This window comes from Dromiciops gliroides, chromosome 4 (genome assembly GCF_019393635.1).
Source record: "Dromiciops gliroides isolate mDroGli1 chromosome 4, mDroGli1.pri, whole genome shotgun sequence".
Lineage (NCBI taxonomy): Eukaryota > Metazoa > Chordata > Mammalia > Microbiotheria > Microbiotheriidae > Dromiciops > Dromiciops gliroides.
This window is the reverse complement of record NC_057864.1, coordinates 313,783,151-313,804,173: the sequence shown is the minus strand read 5'-3', so window position 1 is coordinate 313,804,173 and position 21,023 is coordinate 313,783,151. Positions and strand designations below refer to the sequence as shown.

The 21,023-nt window shown below is 39.7% G+C and overlaps 2 protein-coding genes across 2 annotated transcripts in view; both read left to right on the top strand.

The window, feature by feature from the left end:
* The window catches only part of UBE2J1 (ubiquitin conjugating enzyme E2 J1), a 39,838-nt gene extending 30,551 nt beyond the window's left edge, over positions 1 to 9,287 (top strand). The window contains 1 exon segment of the mRNA XM_044002923.1: positions 7,030 to 9,287. Coding sequence (XP_043858858.1) covers positions 7,030 to 7,308 — 279 coding nt within the window. The 3' untranslated portion in view covers positions 7,309 to 9,287.
* Positions 9,288 to 15,116: 5,829 nt separating this feature from the next.
* The window catches only part of GABRR2 (gamma-aminobutyric acid type A receptor subunit rho2), a 67,299-nt gene continuing 61,392 nt past the window's right edge, over positions 15,117 to 21,023 (top strand). The window contains exon 1 of the mRNA XM_043962393.1: positions 15,117 to 15,241. Coding sequence (XP_043818328.1) covers positions 15,132 to 15,241 — 110 coding nt within the window. The 5' untranslated portion in view covers positions 15,117 to 15,131. The remainder of the gene's footprint in view (positions 15,242 to 21,023) is intronic.

The window sequence follows — 21,023 nt, the reverse complement described above, 5'->3', positions numbered from 1 at the left end:
TCCACTTGCATATACCTAAAGGTCCTAAAAACATGTCTGAAATAAAATTCATTATTTCTCTATTCTTCAGTTTTGTCAGTTTTTCCTTCAGAAACTCTATTGAATGTATTTTGTGTCTTCCTCTCCATTCCCACTACTACTTCTCTCATTTAGCTGAATATAGAAAGGGAGAGCATTCTAAACATAGAGAATGGCATAAGAAAATGCATATAGAGGTAGGAAAGTGCAAGATGTACATGTTGAATGGTAGTTCAGTTGAGTGGAAGTAGAGAGTTGGGAGAAGTAGAAATAAGGTTGAGAGGTAGTTTAAAGCTTTGGATCTCTAACTAAAAGATTTAGATTTTATTCACTAGGTAATGGGGAACTACTTAAGAGTTTTGAATAGAAGACCACCAAGAACTGGTCTGTGTATAAGGAAGAGTAATTTGGTACCAGACCTAAGCAGGCTAATTCGAGGTATTTGCAATACTAAGGGCATAAATAATGAAGGCCTATGCTGGGGTGGGAAGAGAAAGAATGGAATGGTGCCAGAAATATGGAGATTGATTAGATATGACTTTGTGACTGATTGGATTTGGGAGATAATGTAGAAGAAAAATCAAAGATAATGACCTTGGGTGATGAGGTGAGTGCATCATAATACCATTGGCAGAATATAAGAAGGAAGATGAGCAGGTTTTGGGAAGGAATGTAACAAATTCATTTTGAAGCATTTTAAATTTGAAGTGACCACAAGACACCCACATTTTATTTGGTTTTTGGTTTTTTTGGGGTTTTTTTTGGCGGGGCAATGGGGGTTAAGTGACTTACCCAGGGTCACACAGCTGGTAAGTGTCAAGTGTTTGAGGCCGGATTTGAACTCAGGTACTCCTGAATCCAGGGCCAGTGCTTTATCCACTGCGCCACCTAGCCACCCCCCAACACCCACATTTTAAAGTAAGTTAGGGCTAACAGTTGATAGAGTGGTGCTTTTACAATGGCCTCTCTTAGATTATAAAACGCCCTCCTTTTTTCCCTCCTTTTTTTTAAAAATAAATTTTGTCCAGAGAAATCCGTTTTGAACTCATAGGGAGGTTTCAGAGAAAATACTTTGGCTGTCATTGGCAAGCAATATCCTTCCAGTCCTCATGTTCTCCCTTTGCCCCCCCCTCCCCCCATTTAGTCCTTTGCAACTCATCGGCCTTCAAAGTCAGAAGAAAAGTAAATGGGGTTGAGGGGCAAGGTGGGAAGTGTGGAACAAGCAAGTTGTTTTAAGTAAGCCTTGGTAAGCTTGGGCCATTTCATTATATTATTTGTTTATCTTTCTGTAAGTATTCTGCTAACGTTTATTGGATTTTCAGATTTTGTTAGGATTTTATAACATTTAGAATATTTTATGTTCATGTTGAGGAAGTAGAGAATGCTTATAAATTATTTTAAGGTATGCTAAGAAAGACACCACATATGTATGTATGTGTGTGTATGTGTATGATATCACAAATAGAATATTAAAGGAGATCCAGACAAAAACAGTGGTTCTTGATTTTTAAAAAAATTATTGAGGATTTCTTGGATGTTGGAAAAAATTTAAATTCCTAATTTTTGTGTTTTAGCCTAGCTTCTTGCTCCCAGTAGTAAGCACTTAATGGATGTTGTGTTAAATTGACTTGAATGAGTTTTTCTCTATTCAGTTAGGCTGGTCCTTGGTCTTCAGTTACACAGACTGTTTCTGGTCTAGAACTCAAAGTTTTTTTCATCTTGGTAGAACTTACCAGAGCTTGTACATAGATTTGAGACCCCAGAATCAGTACCTCATTATGATGGGTAGAGAATTTATGGAGTAAACATAGACAAGAGCCTCGGTAGATGAGAAAGGTCGAAGGGGGATTGCACCAGTGCCTATGTGGATCCATGAGTGCTGAGAGATTTGAAAGTCTCCATTATACTTTTATTTGCTTTCTCTGAATTGTAAATATTTTCTATAATTTTTGGCTCAGAAAATTTGTCAAGAAAATAACATACTCGCCATATCTGCTATTTCTTAAAAAGTAATTGTGAGGGGCAGCTAGGTGGCGCAGTGGATAGAGCACCAGCCCTGGATTCAGGAGTACCTGAGTTCAAATCCGGCCTCAGACACTTGACACTTGCTAGCTGTGTGACCCTGGGCAAGTCACTTAACCCCCATTGCCCCGCAAAAAAACAAACAAATAAAATTTAGCTGAAGTGCCACGTCCTTCTTCAAGAGAAAATTTCTGATTCCTCTAATAGCTAGCATCATCCCATTTATTTTGTCTCACTCATTAGAATGTAAGCTTGAGGGAAGGGATGTGTATAAAATCTTATTTATTGATTGGATATTTTAAAGACTTTGGACACTGATATAATAAATTGTACAAAGTCAGGAAGTCTTAAGCTAGCAACTTGGATATTTAGGAGCATGTTTTAAATTATGTGTAATCTTAATGTTCCTATATATTTTAATCTTTGTAACTATTCTATAATTTAAAGGGAAATTATTTTACCACTTTTATATAAATTTTCCATGATAGTGATTACATAATCCAGCCATTATGGAAGCAGCTGAGACCTGGTATTGGGCCAGGGCAGCTGCTGTGAGAGTACTATATAAATGCAGTGAGAATTTATTGTCAAATCCCAGATAAGCTATGTTTTTAGCAGTGAGGGGGCGAGGGATTGGTAAGAATTTTAAACACGTCAGAAAACGTCAGGCCATCTGTTGCATCTTGATACATAGTTAGACTTTTTCTACCCTTACAGAAATGTAGAAAATAAGAATGCCTCTCTTCCAACAGTGAAGATGTCACTATTCCCACCCCCCCTTTATCGATTTTTTTCTCTTCTGAGGGACTGAAGTTCTTAATGAGGTGTTGTATTTTCTAAAACTCACAAATTCTTGCTTACTGAAAATTTATTTGCAAATAGTACTTATGAAAAGGTTGTGTTTCAGGCTGTTATTTGTAAATTGGTTATTTATAATTGGGAATTTCCCCAGAACAGGCTAGCTCACAAGAACCTATTTAACCTGTAATCTAGCTAAATTATATGGTTCCTCTTTAAAATGAGTCAATGGACTAAGTGATCTTGAGGCACCTTTCAGCCCCAAGATGTCATGATTCTCAGGGTACCACCTCATTTGGATCCTAGATTAGAGCAGCAGCTAGAGGGGAAGGGAGGAAGTGCTTCTTTCTTGTCCTCCTGGGAGCAGTACTAGTCCTAGGCAAAAGCTTGAGGTAGGGTTTAGTTTAGCTTTGGCATGTCCTCACGCCCCTTTCCGTGCCCCTCTCTCACATTATAGCATCTTTTCCTGCAAGCCCCAAGAATCACAGAATTGAAAAAGACAACAGAGGTCTCAGTCAGAGTCTGTCTTGTATCTGAAGAGGAAGTTTCTCTCCAGCATTCAGTTCATTTCAACAAACCTTTATTAAATACCTGCTATATGATAGACACTGTGCTAGGTTCTGGGAAAGCAAAGACAAAGTGATTAATAGTCCCTGCCTTCAAGGAGTTTATAATCTACTGATAGCTGCTAGGAGGCTCTGGTGGTGCATAGAGCGCTGGAGTCAAAAGACCTGACTTTAAATCTTGCCTCAGACACTTAGAAGCTATGTGACCCTGGGCAAGTCATTTAGCCCCTCTCAGATTGTTTACTCAGTGTTAAAATGGGAATAATAATAATAATAATAGTGCCTACCTTACATGGTTGTTGTGAAGACCAAATGAAGTAATATAGATAAAGTGCTTTGCAAATCTTTTTGCATCACAAAAATGCTAGCTATTACTGGGCTGATAGAAAAAATACAAAAAACAAATACAAAGTATGTAAAAAAAAAAGTAATTTCTTTTATTTTTTGGGGGGGGTGTAATGAGGGATAAGTGACTTGCCTAGGGTCACACAGCTAGTAAATGTCAAATGTCTGAGGCTGCATCTGAACTCGGGTCCTCCTGAATCCAGGGCTAGTGCTTTATCCATTGCGCTACCTAGCTGCCTCCCCCAAAAAAGTAATTTCAAGAAAAACCTATGAGGGATTAGGAATGGCTCTGTATAGGAAGTAGTCCTGGGGCTGTGCTTTGAAGAAATGCACCCCAAGGTGGTGCATTCCTAACACTGGTCATTGGACTTCTGCATAAAGAGCCGTCCACCTGCCAAGCTCATTCCATTCTTATATGGCTGTCATTAGGAATTTTTTTTTTTTAATTGAGCCAAGGGGGCAGCGAGGTGGCACAGTAGATAAAGCACTGGCCCTGGATTCAGGAGGACCTGAGTTCAAATCCGGCCTCAGACACTTGACATTTACTGGCTGTGTGACCCTGGGCAAGTCACTTAACCCTCATTGTCCTTCAAAAAAACCCCCCAAAACCAAAACACAAACCAAAAAAATTTAAAAATTGAGCCAAAATCTGCCTCTGCAATTTTCCCTCACTGTTCCTGGGACCAAGAAGTACACATCTAGTCCCTTGCCCAGAACCACAGCCTTTAGCTACTTAGGATAATACATGTAGAACCGAAATGCGCCTGAGAGATCATCTATTCCAGCTCCCTCCTTTTACAAATGAAGAAACTTGTGGTCAGAGAAGTAGAGAGACTTAGCCAAGGTTCATGTGGGTGGCAGGTGGTAGAGCTAGGGTTGGATTTGGGTCTCCTACTGCCATTATCAGCACCCTTTCCACTACACTGTGCTGCCTTTCTTAGTCTTTTCTTTTTCAGCTAAAGCTTCTCCAGGTACTTAAACAGATCCTTGCGTGACCCAATTTTGGGTCCTCTCCAACCTGGTTTCCTTTTTTGGATGTGCCTCAGGTTCTCTTTGGCCTTCCAAAGTGTTACATAAAGCCCTTAGGCTGCTCCGAACACCCTCTCTCCTTCAACTTCAAGGTCCATCCTCTCTCAGTTGTTTTGTGTTCCAAAATTGCCCCATTCCCCAAAATATCTCTCTCCTTTAGTGTAACTTGGAGTTTGGAGGAAAGTGGTCTGAGCTAATTTATATTGTGTGAATAACTGATAGTTCCTATAAGAATTCCAGAGATATTTGAGTTTTTAAGGGGGATATCATCCATAGAATGTTGATGAGTATAACAAAATCAAGTAAAAATATTAAGACAGCCTGTGGAAGGCATTTGGGGGGCAGGTAGATTACCATGAAGGCAGACCAATCTTTACTGTCCGCAGGGTCAATCAACTAAGGTGTTCCTGGTTTTCTTAGTTTTCCCCCCTTACTCTACATGTGAACATAATTGCTCTAATAAGCCTACATTTGTTCATTACAGCTTTATGGGTGGTGGCATTGGGCTGGTGTGAGGTGGAGAATGGGATAAGGGCAAGTGTTGTCTGCAGAAGAGGTGTAAATTGAATGTTTGCAAACTGAAAACTGCCTACCTAACCTTAAGACTTAAAAGCATTAGTGTTAGTTTTTATATTTTTAATTTTTTCTTATGTAAAGGAGTAAAGTGTTAACAATTGCTGAAAGCTTAGTTGTATCAGCTGGATTTAGATCAGTGGTCCTTAACATAAAGATGACCATGTGAAATAACTGAACTCAGTTAAAACCTTAAAATTAGATAAAATTTCCATCTTTTTGCAGTTGATGAATTTTGATAATGTCCAAAGTAGATTAATATATATATATAATTTTTTTTAGTGAGGCAATTGGGGTTAAGTGACTTGCCCAGGGTCACACAGCTAGTAAGTGTTAAGTGTCTGAGGCCACATTTGAACTCAGGTACTCTTTAATCGAGGGCCCGTGCTTTATCCACTGCGCCATCTAGCTGCCCTGATATCTCAGCTTTTAAAACACATGCTTATGTGACGTAGGTAATCTGAGCCCTTAAAATATTAATCTACTTTGGGGGCAGCCCATCCAGGGCCAGTGCTCCATCCACTGTGCCACCCAGCTGCCCCCCCATTTATGTTTTTTTTATAGTCTATACTTGTCTCCCCATACCTATAAATTCTGGATGCCTATCCTGTGTACCTCATAAGGGATATTACAAAAGAGAGATGTGGTCTATTAAATCTTTGTGGGGTCTTAGAAGAAAAGTATCACAAGTGTAAAGTGATATTATTTCTTCCTCAGTTAACTTTTCAGTTTTTTACTTGATTATAGGCTCTTTGAGGTTCATACTACTAGTAAGTGGCAGAGCCAGTATTTGAACCCATAGATGACAGAGGTGGAGCTGCAACTGAAAAAGTCAGTGAGGCTTGTTTTTTTTCTCCTTCTATGAGGAGGGAGGGGAGCTATATGCTTCATATATGGGAATAATGTTGCAATTAGTTTTCTCGTGATTGGCCATAAACAAAGAAATCAAGACAAAAGGCCAGACTTGGGCTTTTTTTTCTGAACAGTAAAAGATAAGCCTGTCCCAAGTGTCCTTAGAGCCTACAGCCACCCAGAAGAATCCTCTCTCCATCACTTCTCTCCTAGAAGATCTCAGTCTGGCCTGGAACACACTGCTTCTCTGGGACTATCTGGCACAGGTCATGACTGTGGATACCAACATAGCAGTTTTAAGTTGACAGTCTGTTGTGAGGTGAAGCACTATATTTTTTGAAACTTGTGTCCAGTTTTATGTGACAAATGTAATCCCAAAATACATAAAGCAGATTGAGTAATATTGATGTTTATTCCATATCAGTGCATGATACAAAAAAGCTACATTAACTGCTACCTTTGCCCTGTCAAATTGAAAAGTAGGAGTCAACTTGTTTCCCTACCAGATGTCCTGAGGGAAGGGAGACAGAGAAATGAGAGTAATCAAGAACCTAGTCTCAGCAAGCATTGTTAGAGGGTCAGTAGAGATTAGCATGGATTACCAGTCAGTAGAGAAGACTGGACAAATCCTTATTCTTATCCTGCTCTATCAGTCTCTTTAGGTTCAAACTTAAGGCTAGTTTCATGAGCCTAGAATGGTTCTTGATAACCTTGTTCTTGTCTGTATTTAGTTTTCTCTCTATTCTAACATGGGGGTGTGTGGGGGGGGGGCGGGGTGTTTTCTTTGCCTTGAATTGAAACATTAACGGTTCTTAAAATTTCTTAGCATGATTCTCAGAATACTGCTGCAACATCCCGACAAGAGCCTCCCCAAACTGTTTCCAAGAATACCTCCATGAGTCCTCGACAGCGCCGGGCCCAGCAGCAAAGTCAGAGAACATCATCGACTTCACCTGATGTTCAGGTCCAGCAGCCAAGAGCCAACCCCAACACTGATCATGTTGGATCAGCCGTACTGATCATCATCCTGACTTTAGCATTGGCAGCTCTCATATTCCGACGAATCTATCTGGCCAATGAGTACATATTTGACTTTGAGTTATAACATTGCTTTTGTCTTAAGAGCTGTGACTCGAATGCTTCATTAAACATTCTGCAGTGGGTATGATATAAGAACTGTTTACAAAAAAAAAAATTTTGCATTTGCCCCTCACCTCTTTTTTTGAACCGTATAAATGTCAGTATATACTTAGACAGATTTTGAGGCTAATTATGTCCATAGAGAGTATATTCTCAGTTAGCTCAAGGGACTGAAAGTCATAAATCCCACATCCCACCACTGGCCTGCATTATGACTCTTGGAAAATCACTTAGAACTCTCTATGCCTCAATTTCCTTATGTATAAATTTGTGATAATTTTTTGTAAAGTTCTTTGAAACTTTGGGTAAAAAGTGGTATTTAAATTCCAAGTGTTACTCAATGCCCATTGTTGTTGAGTACTAGAACTCTGCTTTAACAGAATAATTTGGAAGCAGAGGAGAATTAGATAGGGGGAAGCAAAAGCCTCTTGTTTCTGGGGTTCAGATTCTAGTGTCTTGCTTAAATGTCATTCATAGGAGGTGAAGTAGAATTGGGCATTTTATGAAATTTATGTGCATGTGAGAAACCATGTTTTAGTAAAGGTAAAAAATTGCTTCTGACAAAAGCACTTGAGGAGAAAACGTTACCACATTTGTGAATAGAATATTGACTAAGAAAAGGGAATGATGCTTTGTAAACGTTTTCTTTTACTCTCCAGATAGTTTCAAATCCCCACAAATCTTTGGTTTTAGTGAAAGAAAGGGTCCAGGCCAGAAAATAGTTTCCTTTTCCTTTGAAGTTATATAGGTTGATCTTAAGATTTGAATGTTGTCTCTGATTGTATCAGTTGTATATCTTGCTTTTTAAATTGAAGGTTATATAACATGTTCTTATAATACTTATAAATAAGTAAGGAATATAATCATTTACCCAGTGCTTTTAATTATTCCAAAATATGCATAATGTATTGAAGAAATGTTTCGCCCATCCTTTATGAAAAAGCAAGTGATAGAAAAAAGTAAGAAAAATGTGTATTTAAAATGAAATCAATGTGATCCATGCCCGACTCAATTTTAACATAAAAAACATTCACTTAAAAGAGTATGTCATGCTAGTTACCCAGGGTTATTCCAATGCCTTGTGGGAAAACAGAGCCATGGAAATATCTTTGTTCTTTAATACATTTAACTCAATGGCAGCATTGCAGGCAATCACTGGGGCAGTATTATTGAAAAGCTTTTATTGTATTTCTTTTCTTCTTATTGTTTTTTTTTCTTTTCTTTTTTTTTGGAGACTGGGTCTCACTACTCACCCAGGCTAGAAGTGCAGTGGCTACTCAGGGCCCGATCCCACTGCTGATTGATTGGTTTGGAAGCTTTACCTGCTTGTTTTTCCATCTCTGCTCCCTGGGGGCTCACCACATTGGTGCCAGACTTAGTGCAAACACCTGGTCAGCTTTAGTCTTAACTGTGGCTCAGAATTCCCAGGTTCAAGCAAACCAGCAGCCTCAGCCTCCCCCAGCAGCAGATACTACAGATGTGTGCCACAATGCCTGGCTGATTGTATTTTTAATACAGGCAGCTCCCAACTGAAGAAAGGGCTGTGTTCTTAAAGTTTATTTGGAAGTTATTTGTTTTAGAATACACAATACATTTGCTCACCAGGAAAAAATATTATGGTGTGTTTAGATTCTGAGGCCAGCCCACAAAAGACTTTAAATCAGAATGTAACTGATACAAAGTCTTAATCAAGTTCATTATGCAGTTTTAAACCTTTTAAACTTGTAACTTTTAAACTTTACTGACTTAGGTTGTAATTATGAAACAATCTGTAAGTAACATTGAAATGCAAATTTAATTTTCTTCTTACAGTTGATGCAGTTCATCTTTTCATCCACACAGTAGCTAGTTTTCATTTGTCACAAGATCTAAAATGAGAACACATTGTGTAAATCTATGTAATGTGGTTTTCCTGAGCCTTAATAAATTTGCTTTGCAATGATATTTACAGATTGTGTCTATCATGTCTGCAACCTAAATTATTAAGCTTCAGAGAGCACAAGGACTTTATGAAGATACCCCTCCCCCATACCATATTGTTCTGAATATAGGCTGCACCTTTTCCCTTAAATCTGGCTTTTATATATGTAACATAAGTGTGGCCTGTAATTAGGCAGAGAGGGAATGAGTGAGTATGTGTGAGAGTGTGTGTGTGTGTGTGTGTGTGTGTGTGAGAGAGAGAGAGAGAATTTTTTTCCTCTGCCTCATTTTAAGGGTATGGCCTATATTTGAACCAATATTATTTCAGCTATGTTATTAGATTATAAACGGGCCATGTCTTATTGAATCTTTGTATCCCTGTCCTTAGTCCAGTGCCTTGCACATAGTAGGCACTTAATACATTTTTGTTAAATTGCATTAAGGGTTTGGGCCACTGAGCCTTTTGATATTGTGTGTTTGGGAAAATGCGTTCTGAATTTCAACTCCTGATGCTAAAAACACTTCCCAGGTAGGGAGCCACAGTGGTCCTTTTTACACAGCAAGAAGGGAATTCACTTGTCTTCCCCTGCCTCATTCGCTCCCCCTCTCCCTGCCATAAGAGCCAAGGATGGTCACTGGTCATCTGCTGAAAATATATCCTTGCCCCTTCTTCCCTCTGCCCTTTGCCTACTCTCCAGTCCGTGGTATTTTCTTTTTTTTTGTTTTTTTGTTTTTGTTTTTGTTTTTTGTTTTTGTTTTTTGGTGAGGCATTTGGGGTTAAGTGACTTGCCCAGGGCCACACAGCCAGTAAGTGTTAAGTGTCTGAGGCCGAATTCGAACTCAGGTACTCCTGAATCCAGGGCCAGTGCTCCATCCACTGCACCACCTAGCTGCCCCCCGTGGTATTTTCTAAATGTCAGGAGAGAAGGGTGCCTGATAGCTTGGAGAGTACTTCCTATGATCTAAAGGAAGCTTTTCTAACAGTTATGAGACAGCCATTCACATGTATGAGAACTTACTGAAGTTGGTTGGATGTTCTTAGCTATGAAGCTGTGATTATTAAGAGTAAAGGGGCTTTTTGTTTTTGTTTTTTTCCATTCTATGTATATGTAATCTGATCCAGCTGCCCACCTTGTCACTCCTGCCTTTTTCCTTCCTTTATTTCCAAAATTGACACCTATGAGAAGGTTACCTCCCCCATTCCCACTTTTCATCTTTCATACGTTCTTAAGGACATGCCTTTGAGTTGTTATCCTGACCTCTTTTTGTTAGGGAGTTAAGTAAAACAGCAAGGGGTGGAGTAGGGTTATCATTGAAATCTTAACCCTAACAATGTTCAAGAGAAGAGTATGACTTCTCCGTCATTGCAGAGTAGGGGCTGCACATGTTTAGTGACCTGGTGGATAAGCCCTTTATCATTCCTCCTCTTTGTCCTTGGATTTGTGTCATCAGACCTTGTAGTCACTGAGCCCAAATTTACATCAAGCTGGTCAAAGTCAGCAACTTTTAAAAGGAACTTATTCAGTGTCTGTTTCATTTAGCATTTTCTGGAAGATCTAATTTTTCTCATTATGTTTGGGGGTGGGGAGACTTTTATTTAGCACTTTGTTTCCAATGCTGCTTATTTTTGTTTTATTATACTAAAATAAATACTCATTGTTTCATCAACATCTTCAGTTCTATTTTTGAAAAATTAGGCAATTTTCCATTGTCCGTGTTTTGGAGAAAGTGAAATTCCTGCTCATCTGAAAAATCTCATCTGAAAACCAGTCACTTCCTACATCTAATCAGTTCCTAAGTACTGTAAATTTTTCCACAGCATTTCTTGACTTAACTCTGCTTCTTCACGTTCTTTGCCACACCTTGGTACAAGTTCCTTATAAATTTTTTGGACATTTCCTTTAAAAAAATTTTTTTTAACATTAATTTAAAAAAATTTAAGTTTTAAAGTCTTCCCTCATTTCAGCCCTCCCACCCTTTGAGAAGGCAAGCAATATATCAATTATATATAGGAAGTCATGCAAGACATTTTTATAGGGCCATCGATTTATGGCCTGGATTATTTCAATTAACCTCCTGTCTAGTCACTTTTTCTAGCATCTTCACTCTTTAATTCATCCACACAGCTGCCAAAATCTCTCATTTATAGGTCCAGCCAGCCACTCAATCTCTTACACAAGTCTCAAGTGGATCCATTTATAGGGTAAAACAAAAACTCCATAGCCTAGCATTTTAGCCCCTCTATAATAATGGCTTTAGCCCACCTTTTCAACCCTTACTAACTTAGTGTTACTGTCAGAGTGGATCTCCCATGTATTCCCCATACTTGTCTTTCCCATTAGCAGGCTTCCCACCCCATACTGCCATGCTTGAAATGGACTCCCCACAAGTCCCTGCTGAAATCCCTTCTTCAAGGTCCAACTTAGTTGCCACTTCTTCCCTCCAGCCTTCCCTGATCCCCCGAACTGAAGGTAATCTTCCCCTCAAATTTCTTATTGTGTCTGAAACTTACACCAAATATTTATCAATTTTATCTTACTAAAGGCAGTAATTACTTTTTTGCCTTTTTATCTCCACCACCTAGCACATAAAATGTGCTTAGGGTTTGTGGAATAGGCTAGAACCTCTCTCATCCCCCTCCCCATATATATGTTGGGGTTTTTTTTTGTTTTTGTTTTTTTTTGGTGAGGCAATTGGGGTTAAGTGACTTGCCCAGGATCACACAGCTAGTAAGTGTCAAGTGTCTGAGGTCAGATTAGAACTCAGGTCCTCCTGACTCCAGGGCTGGTGCTCTATCCACTATGGCACCTAGCTGCCCCCCCCATGTATATGTATAAAAAATGTGTATAGGTATATATATCTATATATATAGATATATATACACACACACACATACATAGACATAGGCAGGCTTAAATTTAGGTTTCATTGGGTAGGAAGCTAATCTGAATAAAAGTCTGAATTATGGAATATATTTAAATAACTTATTGGAAATATGCAGTATTACTATAGTATAACACTTAAAGGAAAAACCTTTCAAAGTAGTCACCTTGATAAGACTCATTTCAGCAATGCTGTCATTGCCCAAAACGTTTCTTGAGATCCTCTTTTGGAATCGTCTTTAGAGCTACACAAGAAAATGCAGTCACATTGCTTTATTTTGCACTCCCATTCCACTCCATGCCATTTTAAACCAAAACTATAGTGATCAAAACCCATCATTATCAACTGCACCTTATTAACTAGCCTTTCCTCTAAATTGCTTCTGGCTTTTTTTTTAAAATTCCAACCTTATGAGGTTGCCCCCATTGAAGATATTTTTTTAAAGCCAATTCCAAGAATTGGCAAGCCAAAAATGACAAAAGTTTATTTGCTTTATATAGCTGAGTGGAAAGATCAGCTGAATATTGCCTGAATTTATAGCACCAAATCTCTCTTTTTTTTTTTTTTTTTGCAGGGCAATCAGGGTTAAGTGATTTGCCCAGGGTCACACATCTAGTAAGTGTCAAGTGTCTGAGGCTGGATTTGAACTCAAGTCCTGAATCTAGGGCCAGTGCTTTATCCATTGTGCCACCTAGCCACCTCCTTGAATTTCTTTCTCTGGTACATTATGCACACCTCCCTGTCCTGTGGGCAGGCTCTCTTTCCCAGGGTTGTTCTGATCTAAACCTACAGCCCAAAATTCAGTCAACTGCTGCTTCAATTGCTCCAAGGCTTTGCACCTATTTGAAGCTTTTTGTTTCTAGTAGTTTATAGGCAACAGCCTTTAGTTGATCTTTAGTGATCCTTTTTATCTTAGCAGCTTTTTAAAAAGACTTTTATTTTTTAAAATGACTATTTGATCCCATTTTTTATTATTGCTATTTTTATTCTTTAATTGGGGAACAGGACACATCAATATGGAGAGGTGGAAAGAAATACAGTGCCCAAACAAGGGAGATTAGAATAGAATATTATGATCACCCTGAAGATTTCCCACCCTAGTCACTAGCAGTTATGTAGGTCTAAATAAGAGATTCTCCTTTGGGGGACATTAATAATATCCCTACTTTTCAAATCTCTGTAATTCCTGTTCCTGCTTTCTCTCATCACAAAACATCATTTGGAAGTGATCCTGGATGAGTTCCTTACCTAAGCAGGAATTCTGTCAGGAACATGCTCCACAAATACTCCTCCAGACTAGACTTGAAGATATCTCTCCAGTGATTGCAAACTCAGAACCTTCTTAGTGGTATGAGCCCATGCCGTTTTTGGACAGGATGAGTTGTGAAAAAGTTTTTGCTTGTATTGAACCAAAATCTGTCTCCCTGAATTGTCCACTATTTTATTTCTTCAATTAATATTTATCTGAAATGGTTTTGAGTCACCTCATCCTTCTTGGTTTCCCTCCACTGGCACACCAGCTTCTCAGAAGTCATGCTGAAAATGTATACAGCATGCTGTGCATATGGTCTGACAAGGGTAGCGTATAGGGTTAGTCACCTCTTATTTTTGGAAACTAGACTTTGATGAATGCAATCTTTAAATTGTGAAGAACAGAAAAGAGGCAGAGGGTGCTAAGAATGGTTCAGTTCTTAGACCATTTACAAATAACTTTTAAACAAATGAGCTAAATAAACTAAACTACTGATGCTGGAATTCTCACTATAAATGAAAGCAGAGGAAATAAAGACATTTCTCTTAATTGGAAATAAATATTTCCTAGTGGATTAGCTTACCTTGCAGTGCTCATGGTGAATTTAAAAAAATGGACCACCATAAAAGATAATTAGAACTCTTGTACCTACATCTGTCTTAGGGGATGAAGAAATATATGAGCCAAAAACAACATACACAATGACTTCAATGCAAAGGTGGACACAGGAAAGGCTGGCCCCCAAAAAAATGAAAACAAAAAAAAACTTCAATGTGATGTGGTGGGATTGAGAGAAATGTGTCCTGGGTTAAGGCAGTCAAAGGTAACACAGTGGATAGAGCTCTGGGCCTGGAGTCAGGAAGACCTGAGTTAAAATGTGGCCTCAGCTGTGTGACCCTAGGCAAGTCATTTAACCTTGTTTGTGTCAGTTCATCTATAAAATGAGCTGGAGAAGGAAATGGCAAACCACCCCAATATCTTTGCTAAGAAAACCCCAAAAGGGATCATGAAGAGTCAGACACAACTGAACAAGTACCAGTATTGCCCTTCTTGTCTGCATCCCTTCTTCATTTCCTTTTATTTCCTTTAGCTACATACATTAAGAGTTGGATGGATGTGAAATGTGTATTGAAATTCAAAGGATTCCCTTTTATTATTAATGGTCCCTTTGAGGTTGAAAATCAAGGAGCAACTTGTTAGATTAAACAACCTCATGGAAACAGGCCAGTTCATGAACTTACTAATTGTCTTTGCCTATACATTCACACATCTACAAACGTTTCCCATTCAATCCCTCTTGAACTCTCACAAGCCTTCCAAATGAAAATGACAGCTTGCTTGGCTTTATGTAGCCTGAGAGAAGGAGATTAATGATGTAAGCAAAAAGCTGTCACAGAGAAGGGATTTTTTTTTTTTAAATATAACAGTTTCAGTCAAAAGGCTGAGTTTCAGGACCAAGTGGAAGCACAGTCTGACCAAAGGAGAAACTTCTTAATGGCCAATCACCAAGCAGCAGTGAGGGAGAGAGTGATACACAGAGAGAGAAGAGAGACAGAGAGAAGCCCTGGCCATCAAAAACTAAACTGCTTCAGAAAGGCGGCCTTCCCTAATAATGATCCTCCAGGTTCAGCCAGAACCTGGGATTTCCGTCTGAGTCAATGTGGAAGCTAGGAAAGACTTGGCCTGCAAGAAGTGACTGGACAGTAGCCTATTTCCTCACTGCCTTCCCCAAAATGCCTTATTTTGCCAGACTCCTTTTTTTTCTCTTTTGCCTTGTCCTTGTGGAAAGCAGGAATCCCAGGAGGAGACGCTGGTCTGGACAGCTGGAAATGCCCAGGCTAAGGTAAGGAACCAGAGGAGGGTTCTGAAACTCTAGAGCAAATGCTCAATTCTTCCATACAACATTTGTTAACCCCTCTTGCTATTGAAAAAGTCTATATCCTAACTAGACAATGTTTTTTGGAAATCTCTCCATTCTATGATGGAAATTATGTTTAGAGTTAACCTGCAAATTCCATGTAGCTTGCTAGATTTGGATTTTTTATCACCCCCTTCCTGCAAATGGCTTGGAATGTTAATACCAACCCTAATGATGCCACCACTCCGTCACACTGGACAGAGTCTCAGTGAATTTACACCAAGTAAGCTCTTCTTAGTCATTCCCAGAACAGCATTCTTTAATCTTGCTGGAGCTGGGGTTTCTAAACCTCTGTCAAAGAGAGGGCTAACTTCTTTCCCATAACTCTGTGAAAACAGGCTCAAATATAGTATTCCTGGGCAAGCAGCATGGCAGGAATGAGAAATAGGACTCATTCATTCATTCATCAAATTTTTATTAATCGTCTGCCTACTGTGTGCCAACCAGATATAAAGACAAAAGGGGAAACAGCTAAATGATTCATTCATTCATTCATTCATTCATTCATTCATTGATTTTGTTGCTTTTTCCAGATGAAACTCCTGATTTAAGCGGGAATTTCTGAAAACTGTATGTGGGAGGCACTGGGGAATTAAAAACTTTAATTCTCAGATTATTTTCCTTTCTCAATGTTACCATATGTGAGAGTCAATGCAGATGAGTTCCATTACCATCTTCCAGCCCCATATCTATCATCCTATCCCATGACAGACATTAGGAAAGCACCTTGAAAGCATCCTTTAGTGTGACAGTAAGACTTGATCACTTCAGACCTTAGGGGAAAAGACGAACAAATCTGCCAAAGTGAGTTAAGTGAAATGTGTGGAATATTCAAACCTGACACTATAAATATGGTGCCTGATGGAAAGAGTTCCAAGAAATGTAGGTGAGTCAGGGAACCTGCATAGGAAATGAGTTAACACCATCTGGGTGTTTCTGCTTAATTGTTTTCCTTATAGAAAGGAGGGTTCAAAGATGAGGAGGATAGTTGAAATGACTGTTATGGGAAGACAAATGGCATCAGTAAAACATGAAATAAAATATATTAACCACTTTCAGATCCCAATTTTTACCAAGATAATGTTAATTTGGATGCTTAAGAATTGGTATGCATATAACAGTTCTCCCTTAGGCGTTAGGTTAGGAGATTCAGGATCTGGTAAACCTGCGGAGACTTCATTTCTAAATATATTCTGAAAGAAGTAGGGAACAGCTAGGATTAACTGTATAACATTGCTATTGGCTCCATACATGATGATAAAAATGCTACTGAATTAAATTTTCATTATTAAACAGTGATAGTATCTTTGAAAATGAGTTTGTTACTTCATTTAAATGCATTGAGCCTCTCTTTCTAGAGGGTGGTAGTTTTTTCAGGGCTTATCTGTTCTAAAGTTTGCAAAAACAGCAGTCCTTGAGACCAGTAACAAACATCTAAGCAATTTTCAGCGATAACTCTTCAAAGTATATAAAACATATACATAGTTACTTTCAGTTTTGCAGATATTTGTATTTAAATCATGAAGTTGTTAAAATTTGTTTTTAATTTTGTAGATTTTATTTCCCCTTATCCTCCACACAAAGGATATGACTCATTTTTTTGAAGGGGTAAGGGAAGAGAAGGGAAGGTCATCAGTGAAGGGAACTCCTTGTATGGGCACCCCCTCCACCTGTGCAAATCAACAGCCTTTCTCTGACTTGTAGTCTTAAGACAGTTGTCTGGGGCACTGATAGGTAGTACATTTCAGAGGCAGAACTCAAACCTAGGTCTTCCTGAATCCAAAGTCCATCCTTTCTTCCATTATACCATGATACTCCTTCCTCTTGCATACAAAATAAGTGAAGTACAGTCATGTGAAATATACTGCATTCTCTTCTTTCAGAATTCAAAGGAGTCTCAATAAATCTTAATTTATTGCTAATTCCGTTTCCTCTTGCCCCCAAGTTCCCCAAATTATTTCTCCACTGTGATGGATGAGCAATTCATATTGGCAAAGGAAATTACAAATATGAATAATACCAGAACTAAGTATTGTGGGTCCCAGGAGTTGTAGCTACTAATAGTAATCTCTCTCCCCAACATGTAAGGCTTCCAGCCCTGGGCCTGCCTGTCAGAAGACTTGGTTTCAGGTCCTAACTCTGCTTCTCAATCAATCAGCATTTATTAAGTGTCAGGTACTGTACTTACATGTTGGAGATACAAACAAAAACAATCCCTGCCCTCAGTGAGCTTACAGTCTAGCAGAAAGCAACATATGCTTATATAAAAATATATTTGAGAAAGGGGCTCACTAGCCACTTGTAGGGGGGTCAGGAAAGACCTCATGTAGGAGGTAGTATTTGAGCTGAGCTTTGAAGGAAATTAAGGCAGAAATGAAGGAATGCATTTTGAAAGGCATAGAACCTATGGAACCTATGGAAGATAAAATGCATGTGTGGAAAATGCAAGGTCACTCTGGCTGGATTGTAGAGTCCCTGAAGGAGAGTAATGTATAATAAGGCTAGAAAAGTAAGGGGGAGCCAGATTGTAGACATCTTTAAATGCCCAACAGAAAACTTTGTCTTTGCTCCTAGAGGCAAAAGAGAGCTGCTTGAGCTTTATTTATTTATTTATTTTAGCAGAATAGTGACATGGTTAGAACTGTGCTTTAGAAAAATCATTTTGGCAACTATTAGGAGGATGGCATGGAGAAGGGAGAGCCCCAAGGAAAGAGATCAGTAAAGATAGAGGTCAATATGCAGTAGTTTATGGGAAGGTGATGGGGGCCTGTACTTAGGGCCTTGGCCCTGCAATTGGAGAGAAGAGCATGGATAGGTCAGATTTACTTATTCTGTGCTGTTTATCACATGGAGGCTTTTGAGAGCACACAGACTCCTGCTGGAAGAACCATCTCCAACCCCAGAGCTTGCTTTTTGATGTTCCTCATAGCTATTTCCAAGGTACCATTGGTGTAGATTTCCTGCATGTGGCCCTATCCTGGGTCCATCAGCACGTGCTGATGAGACTACAGTAGCAAAGTTCTTTGAGGAGATCATTTGCATTCTCCTCATTTTGCATATTGGTTGAATGCAAAGTATCCTCAATAGGAGAGATTCAGGGGGGGAAAAAGTAGTTCCATTTACATTCAAATAAGAATTTTCCTGATAGGAAATTTCAAATATTATTCAGTTAGAAGAATTGTAAGCAAAATTAATCCTTAGGATGATAACAAGAGACTACCACAAAGGCTTTTTGCTAAACTGCTCATAAGTTTTGTAGAATTTTTTTTTTCATTCATAACACTTCAGGGTCAGAAAACATTAAAAAATATCAGCAGGGGGGCAGCTAGGTAGCTCTGTGACCCTGGGCAAGTCACTTAACCCTAATTGCCACCCCCCCACCCCCCCCCCCACCCCCGCCAAAAGTATCAGCAGGAATCAACTGATTTCCCCTTCTCAAGCACTATGCTATCTTTGATATTTGGCTATCTTCAGGCTGGGTACCTCAACCTGAATCTTCTGTTGTCAGATAAAATGTCTTATGGAGAAAACAACTTTCCAAAGTCTTCCCTTAGTACAACTTCTGCACCACCTAAGGTTAGTGTACCTACAGAAAACTAATTACAAAGTCTAAGTCTTTCCTTCTTTCTTCTTCTTCCCTCGCTCCCTTCCTCCCTCCCTTCCTCCCTTCCTTCCTTCCTTCCTTCCTCCCTTCCTCCCTTCCTCCCTTCCTTCCTTCCTTCCTTCCTTCCTTCCTTCCTTCCTTCCTTCCTTCCTTCCTTCCTTCCTTCCTTCCTTCCTTCCTTCCTTCCTTCCTTCCTTCCTCCCTCCCTCTCCCTTCCTTCCTTCCTCTCTCCCTCCCTCCCTCTCCCTTCCTTCCTTCCTCTCTCCCTCCCTCCCTCTCCCTTCCTTCCTTCCTTCCTTCCTTCCTTCCTTCCTTCCTTCCTTCCTTCCTTCCTTCCTTCCTTCCTTCCTTCCTTCCTTCCTTCCTTCCTTCCTTCCTTCCTTCCTTCCTCCCTCCCTCCCTCCTTCCCTCCCTCCCTTCCTTCCTCCCTTCCTTCTTTCTTCCCTCTCTCCTTACTTTCTCTAACATTTGTCCTATTCACCTGCCCCAGCTCATCACCAAATTCTTACTTCGGTGACCTTCACTTAAGCCATCCATCACCCTGCTGCCAACATCACTGTTCACATGTTCCTATTTACCAACAACCCTCCTGGGGCTCTCCTTGGAGAGGCAAAAGAAGTGAAGTCAAAATAAATCTGGATTTGGGGTCAGAGCAGTTGAGTTTGGATTGCCACTTACTTCCTGCGTGATCTTATGCAAGTCACTTAACCATCTTTTGGCCTCAATTCCCACATCTGTAAAATGAATGGTTTGGATTAGATGGTCTCTGAGGTCCCTTCCAACCCTAAATCTATGATACTTTGATCTCTTCTGAGGTCACATACAAATTTCTTTTTTGGGGGGTGGGGGGGGCTTGGGGTTTTTTTTTTGTTTTTTTTTTTTTAGTGAGGCATTCGGGGTTAAGTGACTTGCCCAGGGTCACACAGCTAGTAAGTGTTAAGTGTCTGAGATCGAATTTGAACTCAGGTACTCCTGACTCCAGGGCCGGTGCTCTATCCACTGTGCCATCTAGCTGCCCCACACATACAAATTTCTAACCCTAGCCTTTACAACTTTTCATTCAAGAGGCACCCTGGTATGATGGAGAAGACATTAGGCTCGAAGTCAGGAAGACTCGGGTCCTTCCAGATCCAAATCAATGGGTCAGCACTACCCTGCCTGTTCTCATACACTTTTTTTTTTTTTTTAGTGAGACAATTGGGGTTAAGTGACTTGCCCAGGGTCACACAGCTAGTAAGTGTTAAGTGTCTGAGGCCGGATTTGAACTCAGGTACTCCTGACTCTAGGGCCGGTGCTCTATCCATTGCGCCACCTAGCTGCCCCTCCCCTCATACACTTTTCTACCCCAGTTTGCTTTCTTCTCTCTGCTCAACTTTTTCTTGATCCTTCTTCCTCTTGAACTTGGTCCTTCCTATGAACCTACTCACCAAACTGTTCTGAATACATGAAATAGACAAACTTCACTCTTCTCTCTCATAGCCTGGAGGGCATCTGTTTCTGGAAGCTTTTTAAAATTAGTTACACCCATTCTCTGGTTCACCAACATTTCCTCTTGTCTCATTCAACCCTTCACTCTCCATTCCCTTTCCTGGAAGTTTGTTCATACTGCAGACTTGCTGATTCTTGTCCAAATGTTTTGGGATTGTCTGGTTTGTTATGGGAGAGCTGTCCTGATTGGTAGAGATTAATTCCTGGTGAACTTAGTCTTTGTATGTAGTAGGGAGGTGACACCTAGAAACTTTTGATAGGAAGAAGTAGGGAGTGAATGTGGAAGAGAAAGTGAGCATTCACTTACTTGTCTTACTTTTCTTCTTTTTAAAATTAAATTAGGGGTAGCTAGATGGCGCAGTGGATAGAGCACTGGCCCTGGATTCAGGAGAACCTTAACTTAGTAGCTGTGTGACCCTGGGCAAGTCACTTAACTCCAATTGCCTCACTAAAAATTAAAAAAAAAATTAAATTATAGGGAGCAGCTAAGTGGCGCAGTGGATAGAGCACTGGCCCTGGATTCAGGAGAACCTGAGTTCAAATCTGACCTCAGACACTTAACACTTAGTAGCTGTGTGACCCTGGGCAAGTCACTTAACCCCAATTGCCTCACTA